The 10,080-nt window shown below is 37.6% G+C and overlaps 1 protein-coding gene across 1 annotated transcript; it reads left to right on the top strand.

The window, feature by feature from the left end:
• The first annotated feature begins 1,745 nt into the window (after positions 1-1,745).
• LOC141391487 (uncharacterized) lies at positions 1,746-2,447 on the top strand. Its single transcript, XM_073964366.1, has 2 exons — positions 1,746-2,039; positions 2,106-2,447. Exons 1-2 carry the CDS (start codon positions 1,796-1,798, stop codon positions 2,354-2,356), a joined length of 495 nt encoding a protein of 164 aa, XP_073820467.1. The 5' UTR covers positions 1,746-1,795; the 3' UTR covers positions 2,357-2,447.
• Positions 2,448-10,080: the final 7,633 nt, after the last annotated feature.

The raw sequence follows: 10,080 nt of genomic DNA, 5'->3' as shown, positions 1-10,080 counted from the left end.
ATCACGCTACAGGTCGCAATTTTGATCGGATCGCAAAGCCTGACTATGAAAGTAGAAGATCCCATCTTTACAATGATGCAACCAAGTCGGCATAGGTGACCAACTAACGGAGATATCGAAATAGTCGGTAATACATCCCATTTTTCCATTTTTTTGGAAATCACGCTACAGGTCGCAGGTCTGATCGTCACGAAATGTTGGGTGTTGATGAGGGTCCCGGAGGGGAAGAAGCCTATTCGTTTTGGTGATGGTCGGATAATAATTAGGGGTCGGAATGAGCAAAAAAGTTATTTGGAGAAAAAGTCTACATTTTATTCCAAAGCAAATATCTCAGCGTCTATAAGGGGTATATAAAACGTAGGTTGTCGTAGGCGGTCACACAACGAAGATATCGCAATAGTCGCAAATAGAACCCAACTTTTAATTTTTGCGATTTTAATAATAATGACGGATATCACACCTTTGGTTGGGGACCTTCTAAAAGCAAAGCCTGACTAAGAAAGTAGAAAATCCCATCTTTAAAATTATGCAAATTAGGTTGGCGTAGGTAGTCAAATAATAGAGATATCGCAATAGTCGGTAATGTATCCATTTTTTCCACTTTTTCTGCAATAACACTACAGGTCAGAATTTTGATCGGATCATCGCGAAATTTTCTCAGAGAGATAGAAGCCTATTGATGTTGGTGATGGTCAAATATACAATTAAATATTCATTATTTTGGTTCAGTTCGCCTTAAGTCATTTGGTATAAAAGCCAGATAGGTGAAAACTTTCGTATCTCCATAAAAGAAATGTTTTCGAGTGCAAAGATAATGCACAGAGGTAGTGGTGTAGGGTATCACATAGTCGGCCCAGTACCGACTATAGCCTTTTCCCACTTGTTTCAAAAATATGTTTGTAAATACATGAAATTATTTAACAAATTTAATTTTTCGCGAATCCATTGAAACTTTTTGATTTTTTTTTTGCATATTCTCAAAGGGTGCGAATTCAGTTAACGACAATTGGATATAACAGCTTACTATATTAAGCCGCGATTTTTTTAGAATTTTTTCTAATTATCATAATTAAAACGGTCATATCTTTTGCGCGCAACAATCAAAGTTGGTAACGAAAACAGATTTGGAATGACGATTTTTTTCTTAATCTATGTACCAAAAATCATAGATGTAGTATCAAAATTTTTTTTTGATTTTTTTGAAATGGAAAAGACGATTTTAGGCATTTTTGCTGATATGGGAGCTACATCCAAATTTGAAACGATTTTCACCAAAAGCAATAGCGTTCTTCCTATGGCTAAAAAAGTAGTAGTCAGCTGAATCGGACAAAAAATGCGACCTGTACGTTGCGAACAAAAATACATGGACAGACGGATGGACATGCTTAAATCGACTCAGAAAGTGATTATATGTATATCCCCAAAAGGAACTATGGGTCTATTTTGTTTCCTTTTGTATATTACATACAAATGCACAAAGACATAATACCCCTTACCACAGTGTGGTGTAGGGTATAATGAACAATATGAACAATGGTTAAAATGTCCCAGTCATAGAATTAATCAGATAATGAAATAAAATTTAATTTATTTACTGGTAACTTACGGACACTTGAAATTAGAAGTCCAAAATACTGATAACAGTGCAATTTCCTTAGAATTTTCTAAATCAAATTTCTTCGAAGCCTATCATTATTAAAACCACTGCAGTTTCGGACTGATTAAGAAGTATAAAAACCGGTCGCTTTCACACAATTTTCAAACAGTTTCAATTTTATTCCAACAATTGGTAAAAATGTTCATTGCAAAACAATTTGTGATTTTTTCTCTCTTGGGATGTCTCTGTAGTCTACAGGCTTCTGTTGTCCCAAGGCTCAATAGTGTCAAAACCATTGATGAACCTGCATTGAAACAATTAAAGGTAACTCCATCTAAATTGGCTGAAGAACCAGTCATAAAGGAATTGAAATCTGTGCATAAAACAAAATCTGGAGACACTCTATATGGTTATGTGTGTACAGTGGGTCAAAGTAAAACTGGTAAGTGGGACGGCAAAAATTACTGCTCGCAATAAAATCTCATATATATTGTTTTTCTGCTTTCAGATACAGTTGGCTGTGCTGGTTATGATTCCGTTAGCTGGTCTAGCGAACAAAATGTGGAATTGACTGTTAGTTGTGACAAAAGCAATATTGGCAGACTTATACGCTATGCCGAAGTAGAGTTTGTTGTTGCAACACAAAATGTTGGCTGTTATGTTTCATCGGGCAGTATTGGTACGAATCATCTTGAAGTAAAAGTAACTGCTTTGGGTACAACATATTTTGAATACTCCTCTGTATTCTATATTGACTAAAACTATATGGATAGTAAAACTGTTAATATAATATTTAGCCACATTATTAAATTACATTATTAAAAGATATTGGGAGTTGGATGAAAACTGCAGACAAATGATTGCCTTTCATTAATATTATGTATTTCTTGACGAATGAAATGAGATGTCACTAAACTTTCCAAAGAAAACGTGAAGTTAACGAAATTCTACAAACAATCACCACACATTATGAATCTCCTCCACACAAGATGTTTTAGTTTCCGTCTAAAAAAATACAGTAGAATCGCGATAAATCGAAAATCTCGATAATTCATATAAACATTCCGTCCCTTTAAGCCCTTTCCTTCGCATAATATTATTATATTTAGTTGGCCCATTACAGAACATTTGTTCCATAGACCGAACTAAGAAAAGATCTCCATTCCTCTCTGTTTTTCGCTTGACTTTTTGGAATACCGCGCCTTTCCATTTCTTCATCCACTTGTTTGCTCCATCGAAGCTTAGGCCTGCCGATTCTGCGTGCACCGCCATGTGGCATGTATTAATACGCCTTTTTAGCGGGTTCATCATCGCTCATTCTCATGATATGGCCTAGTCAACGCAATCGTTGCATCTCGATATGTTTAACTATATTCATGTCTTTGTATAGTTTATATAGCTCGTGGTTCATACGACGTCGATATTCACCGTCAACGCAAATCGGCCCGTAGATCTTTCGAAGAATTTTCCTCTCAAACACACCAAGCACTGCCTTATCTGCTTGCGCAAGTACCCATGCTTTGGAGCCATACATTAGCACGGGTAGTATCAGCGTTTTGTATAGTGTTATTTTTGTTTGACGAGATGTGGCTTTGTTTTTAAATTGCTTACTTAGACCATAGTAGCATCTGTTGGCCAATACAATTCTTCTTATTTCACAACTGATGTTGTTTGTTGTGTTTTTCGTTCGCATAATAACCCCGTTAAATCGAAAACCTTGATATTTCGTATAAAATTACCGGTCCCTTGGATTATCGTGATTATTCTGTAAATTATATTTATGTATTGTTGCGATAAGGCCTTTACACAAATGCATTTTCTGTAAGGCGGTTTTTTTATCTTCTCTGTGAAGGGTTGGAGCATTTCAGGTACTCCTAGTTGTAACATACGTGGGTTCCAAAACCCAATTCAATCATTCAATCATTTCAATTGCTACATATGTAGGTACCATGTAGGCTGAAAGTTTTAAAATTGTAAAGCACTTCATGGAGCTTATCATAGGGAGAGTTGAACTTCATACTTCATTTAGGTGGTTGTTCCTTTTAGTTCAGCTCTTTTAAGTGAAGTAGGCCGTTATTTTAGTTCAATACCCGCTAGCAAGATGGACTAGTTTGGTATCGGAAACTCCTCGATTCTCTGGATTACATTAACTAGTTCCCAGTGCAATCACAGTGTAATCAACTGTAAACTTTTACAAGGAAATGTCCATGAAATTATCAAAGTGACTCTCTATGCATTGCCTGCATAGACGGTACCGTTCTAGTTCCAAGTTTAATGTTTATGTAGCATTCCTCTCTGCAGTTGTTGTTGAACAAAGTTGTGGATTTAATAGTCGCAACTGATGTCTGTAGTCCAGTCAAAATAGACATGCGTATAAAGGGGGAAATAGAAAAAATTCCCACAAAGCTGAATTGTGGTGGAAATATGGGGGTTACCATTAGAGGTAACGCCCTAACAGTCTCCACTGATCCCATGTGTGCAAACAAAGTTATTCCGGGTAAAAAGTAATTTTTTTGGAGGCCTTATTCAATTTTTTGAAAATTTTCTCAAAAACGGTAGGTCTATCTGAAATCGACTAAAGTAAAAGATGTAGGCTACAAGATTGTCTATAAGAGTGGTCTAAATGACCAGACTTAATTTCAGACCCGGTTACTCCAGTTGTTTCATCCGGTCCACCTGAATTTTTCTTGTAAGCGCCTATAAATTATGTGTTTTTTAAAACCGCCATATCTCAAGAACGGTGACTTCTAGGAAAAAAGTTATAGAGGCTAAACTTTAAGAAAATTGTTCTGCCTACAATACTTGCTGAAGTCACTTTTTGATTTGAAACACCGTAAAAAACTTTAAATTTTGCCCTTTGACCCCAAATAACTGTTTTTGTCCACATGGGATCGATGGGGACTTTTAGGACATTGCTTCTAATAACAACCCCCAGCTCTCCACCAAAATTTAGTTTTGTGGAAATTTTTGCTATTTCAATGTCTATTTTTACTGGGCTATTGTCGTTTACTTGGGGATATAAAAGTGTCAATTGGATCTTTTTGCATTACTTAAGGGTCAATTGTTCTAGCTAAGCGGTTCTAGTACGCTTAGCACTAGTTCTGAACCAATTAAGTTGCGACAATTGGGATTTTCTTTGCTAGCTGCTAGTTTATATACTTCATATTCATACCATATTTTCGTTTAATCGTTAACCAGCTCTGAATCGTTCCATGTTGTCCCAATTTAGTTAGTACAGAACTATTTTAAAACGGAACTAGTACCAGAACTGCCGCCAAGTAGTGCAAAGGGAGCCAATTGACTCTTTATCCCCAGTTGCAAATAATAAATCTCAAATAAAAAACACAACTTTTGTATACAACAACAGACGAGAGAAACAGGTTGTATCGTAAACTGGAACTAGTACAGTACCATCTACTGGTAAGAGTCAATTGGTTACTTCCTAGGACATCCTCATGTAAAAATGTACAGTTGATTGTACTGTGAGGGGTCTAAAGTTGTTACTGTAACCTTGAGAATAGGCGAGTTTCCTATATCAAACTAGTTCATATTACGAGCGTGTAGTTATTGTAACCTTGAGAATAGACTAGACCAGTTTTCCCTGCCTTATCCCTTGGCGAACAATGCCAAATTTTCTCCACTAATAAATAAGTTGTTTTAAAATATTAAAACAACAACAATGCGATTAAGAAAGACTATTAAAAAAACTACTAGTTTCCTATACCGAACTAGTTCATCTTGTACCCGCTAGTACTTTCTGCACCCTCTATTTCTCTTCCAAAATGTACATTTCTTTTTCCACTCTCGTGTACGTATACGTAATATATTACTACTGCTTTCTGTAACCAATTTTTTGAGTTACCGACAAAAATCGGTAAAATTAAAATGCTTAAATATCGGAAAATAACGAACATTTTCGGTAACATAACAACCAAAATAATCTTATCGCTAAGTCCTACCGATAGCAACTTTGCCGATTTTTGTGGGTTACTCAAAAATGAGTTACAGAATTCCACTACTGGTCGTACCAAGGGTTACTTTTGCTGAGGCTTCTGATACCAAAGTCCCGTTTGGTGGTTGATTATATGGAATTGGACATAAGTCCAGTTAAAATAGAGGGGGAAACGGCAAAATTCCCTCAAATCTGTGTAAAAAATTATTCGGGGTCAAAGGTAATTTTTTAAAGTTTTATAAAGTTTTTTTTTCATTTTGTACTTGTTATATACAAGTATTGTCTCCATGATGTTTAAAAAAGGAAACACCATTCTTGAAATATCGCGTTCTAAGGGTCAATATACTGCGTCAATACCGTATGAGAAGAAGCGGTTAAAATAAACATACATATTCAGGTGAAAAATTCAACAAAATCGGAACGTGTTTAGGAGAGTTATTCCATGGTAGAGTAATTTTATGTAAAAATAGCCCATTAAATCCACATGTGTAATCGAAAGCCCAACGGGAACGGCCCCGACGAGCACTGTCCGTCTTTTTAATTTTTGTCAAAAGGTAGGGTTTGTTGCGATGATTACGGAAGTGTATAATTTTCATAGGCGGTGGACCCGGTTCTCCAGTTATTTGACTCCAGATTTAAAACCGGGTTAGACCCGGTTCTACTAAACCGATTACTACAAACTGGGTATCGTTTAAAAGCTTATGGAATGGCGAACACATGGCTTTGTTATTTTAACCGGCCCATCTCATGATGTTCTTACGCGGCCTACATCTTCACATGTGTAATTATACCCTCAGCCTTTAGGCTAAAGAGGGTATTTACACTTTGATACGGCCAAAAATGTGCCTCATCGAAATAATGGTTTTAGACCCCAAGTATGTTTGTACGATATCCGTTTCAGACAATTTTGAGTCGATCTAGCAATGTCCGTCCGTCTGTCTGTCTGTCTGTCTGTCCGTCTGTCTGTCTGGCTGGCTGGTGCGCACGATAACTCTCGAACGGAGCAATCGATTCGGTTCAAATTTTGGGTATCGAAATATTTTGTCCAGATTTGATTTAAGTTCGAAGATGGGCCATATCGGTCCACTCCTTCAGGTACCTCCCCCACAAAAGTTGAAAAATGTTCGGAAAAATTTTCCGCACGATAACTCTTGAAGGGAGTAACCGAATTAGTCCATACTGTGCACATCGTGACATTTCTACCAGACATAAACGAGGTTCCAATATGGACCCTATTGGTCCACTCCTTCGGGTACCTCCCACACAAAATTTTGCTTAAGTGCAGTTTAAGGCCTGCTCTCGAATCGCTTTGATTTTTGTTGCAGCCACTTGTATTCACTACCCCCATTACGACAATATAATTTTTTTCAGGAGCAAGTCCATACTTCCTCAGAAATCAGCACGAAAACTGCAAACAACCCATATAATACCATGTGTCGTAGTTGGAGCGCACGATAACTCTCGAACGGATCAACATATTTGGTTCAAATTTTGGGTCTTTCAATATTTTGTCCAAACTTAGTTTAAGTTCGAAGATAGACCATATCGGTACACTCCTTCCGGTACCTCCCCCACAAAGGTTCAAAAATTTTCCCCAAGATTGTGGGCATGATAACTTTAGGATGGAGTAACCGAATTGAGTCAAACTTTGCCATTGGTAGTATTACTTTCAGTCATAGATCGGGTTTTAATATGGACTATATCGGTCCACTCATTTGGGTACCTCCCACACAATATTTGAAAAAAGTATAGTTTAACAACTCCTCTCTGATCTTAGTAATTTGTGATGCAGCAGGTTGCACTTGCGGCCCCTGTTACGACGTTGTAATTTTTTTTCGTGGGCAAGTCCATACTTCCTGAGATAATGACCCAAAAAGGTCCAGAAAATCCTACTGGCACCACCTAAACTGGCTAATGTGTAAAATAACCCTTTAAGAGAGAAATCGATTTAGCTCAAACTTTGTAAATCGTATTATTTCCTACAAATTTGTATTAGGTCCGAATAAGGGTACACCCTACCCAAAGTTTGGAAAAAAATGCAGTTTAAGGACTCGTCTTGGATCATTCTGAATTTTGCAACATGTAGTTTTTTGCGGCCCTTTCCATCCTGAAAAATTTTCCCAACAGCTAAAAAACCTATAGAAGTATTGTGTTAACTTTTTTCTTCGGGTACTTGGCTGAGGGTATATCTCTGTCGGCTCAGCTGAATGATACTTTTTTACTTGTTTGATACTTACTTCACGATATCTCAAGAATGGTGACTCCTATTGAAAAGCCATTAGGACCCTTCTTCTTTTCTTTTGAGCCTACAACTTTTACATAAGTCGATTTCTGAGAGATTTTACCGTTTTGAGAAAAATAAAAAAACTAAATAAGGCTTCCAAAAAATTACCTTTGACCCTGAATAACTTCGTTTACACACATTGGATCAATGTGGACTTTTAGGACGTTACTTTTAATGACAGCCCCTATATTTTCACAAAAATTCAGCTTTGCGGGAATTTTTGCTATTTCCCCCTTATACGCATGTCTATTTTGACTGGACTATGGGTTATTTTACAGAAATGTTTCATGTTACTAAATTAAAGCAAACATGTAAGAAATCGCAACGCTCACCATTGGACCCGAGTTCTTTGTTAACAATATAAAAAACAGTTGGTGGTGCTCATGTAAGCGATTAATCAACCCTTATGTTAGAAAGCGTAGCACAGTGTTCGCATGATCAAATCCAGCAGAAAGCAAAATACAATAAAACAAGTAAAAAAGTATCAGTCGGCTTTGCCGACAGAGATATACCCTCAGCCTGTGCAAATTGAAACACATTTTTTCACAAAAAACTTATGTATTTAGGGGGTTTCAAAATTTTGGTCTCGTATGAACCGACAAAAATGTTGATTAGGATTAATGTTCAAAGTTTTTGCTGAAAAGGTACTTAAAGGAATGGACCGACATAGACCATGGGGGTGCCATAGGGGGTTCTTACACCCTTCGGGCTGTTTTCTCAAGAAGTATGGACTTGCCCCTGAAACAACTTTTACCATCGTAATTGAGGCAGCGAATGTAAGTTGCTTCAACAAAAATCAAAGTGATTCAATACCAAGGGTTAAAGTGAACTTATCCAAAATTTTGTGTGGGACGTACGGGATGGAGTGGACAAATATAGTCCATATTCGAACCTGATCTATATCTGGTAAATATTATGAGAATGTGTAAAGTATGAACCAAATTGGTCACTCCCATCAAGAGTTATCGTGCGCACAATTTTTCCGAGTATTTTTAAACTTTTGTGGGGTAGGTACCTGAAGGAGTGGACCGATATGGCTTATCTACGAACTTAAACTAAGTTTGGAAACAATATTACGAAGGCCAAATTTTGGCCGGAACCGGCATTTCCGTTCGAGAATTATCTTGCGATTCCACCGATAAACATGGTGTCATAGGGTTTGTTTTTCAACTTTTAGGCTATTTTTTCAGGAAGTATGGACTTGCCCCTGAGGAAACTTGTACCTTCGTATAGGGGACAGTGAATACAAGATGGTACAACAAAAACCAAGGCGATTCGAGAGCAGGTCCTAAATTGAACTTTTCCGAAATTTTGTGTGGGAGGTACTCGAAGGAGTTTACCGATTGAGTCCATATTGGAACCTCATCTAAGTCTGGTAAAAATTTCATAATGTGCAAAGTATGGACCAAATCGGTTACTCCGTTCAAGAGTTATCGTACGCACAAATTTTCCGAACATTTTCGAACTTCTGTGGGGGAGGTACCGGAAGGAGTGGACCGATATAATCCATCTTTGAACTTGAACTAAGTTTGGACAAAATATTACGAAAGCCAAATTTTGGACCGAATCGGCAGATACGTTCGAGAGTTATCTTGCGCTCCAACCACTACACACGGTGTCATAGGGTTTTTTGTAACTTTCAGGCTATTTTCTGAGGAAGTATGGACTTGCTGCTAATGAAACTTACAGCGTCGTATAGAGGACAGCGAATACAACATGAGTAAACAAAAATCAAAGCGATTCGAGACCAGGTCCTAAACTGAATTTTTCCGAAATTTTGTGTGGGAGGTACCCGAAGGAGTGGACCGATTGAGTCCATATTGGAACCTCATCTAAGTTTGGTAGAAATTACACGATGTGCAAAGTATGGACCAAATCGGTTATTCCCTACAAGAGTTATCGTGCGCACAAGTTTTGCGACAATTTTTGAACATTTGTGGGGGAGGTACCTGAAGGAGTGGACCTATATGGCCCATCTTCGAACTTAAATCGAATCTGGACAAAATATTTCGATACCCAAAATTTTAACCGAATCGATTGATCCGTTCGAGAGTTATCGTGCGCACCAGCCAGCCAGACAGGCAGACGGACAGACGGACAGACAGACAGACAGACAGACAGACGGACGGACATTGCTAGATCTACTCAAAATTGTCTGAAACGGATATCGTACAAACATACTTGGGGTCTAAAACCATTATTTCGATGAGGCACATTTTTGGTCGTATCAAAGTGTAAATACCCTCT

The sequence above is a fragment of the Musca autumnalis genome, unplaced genomic scaffold, assembly GCF_047663935.1.
Source record: "Musca autumnalis isolate F117 unplaced genomic scaffold, ASM4766393v1 scaffold_1, whole genome shotgun sequence".
Classification (NCBI taxonomy): Eukaryota; Metazoa; Arthropoda; class Insecta; order Diptera; family Muscidae; genus Musca; species Musca autumnalis.
This window is presented reverse-complemented; position numbering and strand designations above follow the sequence as displayed.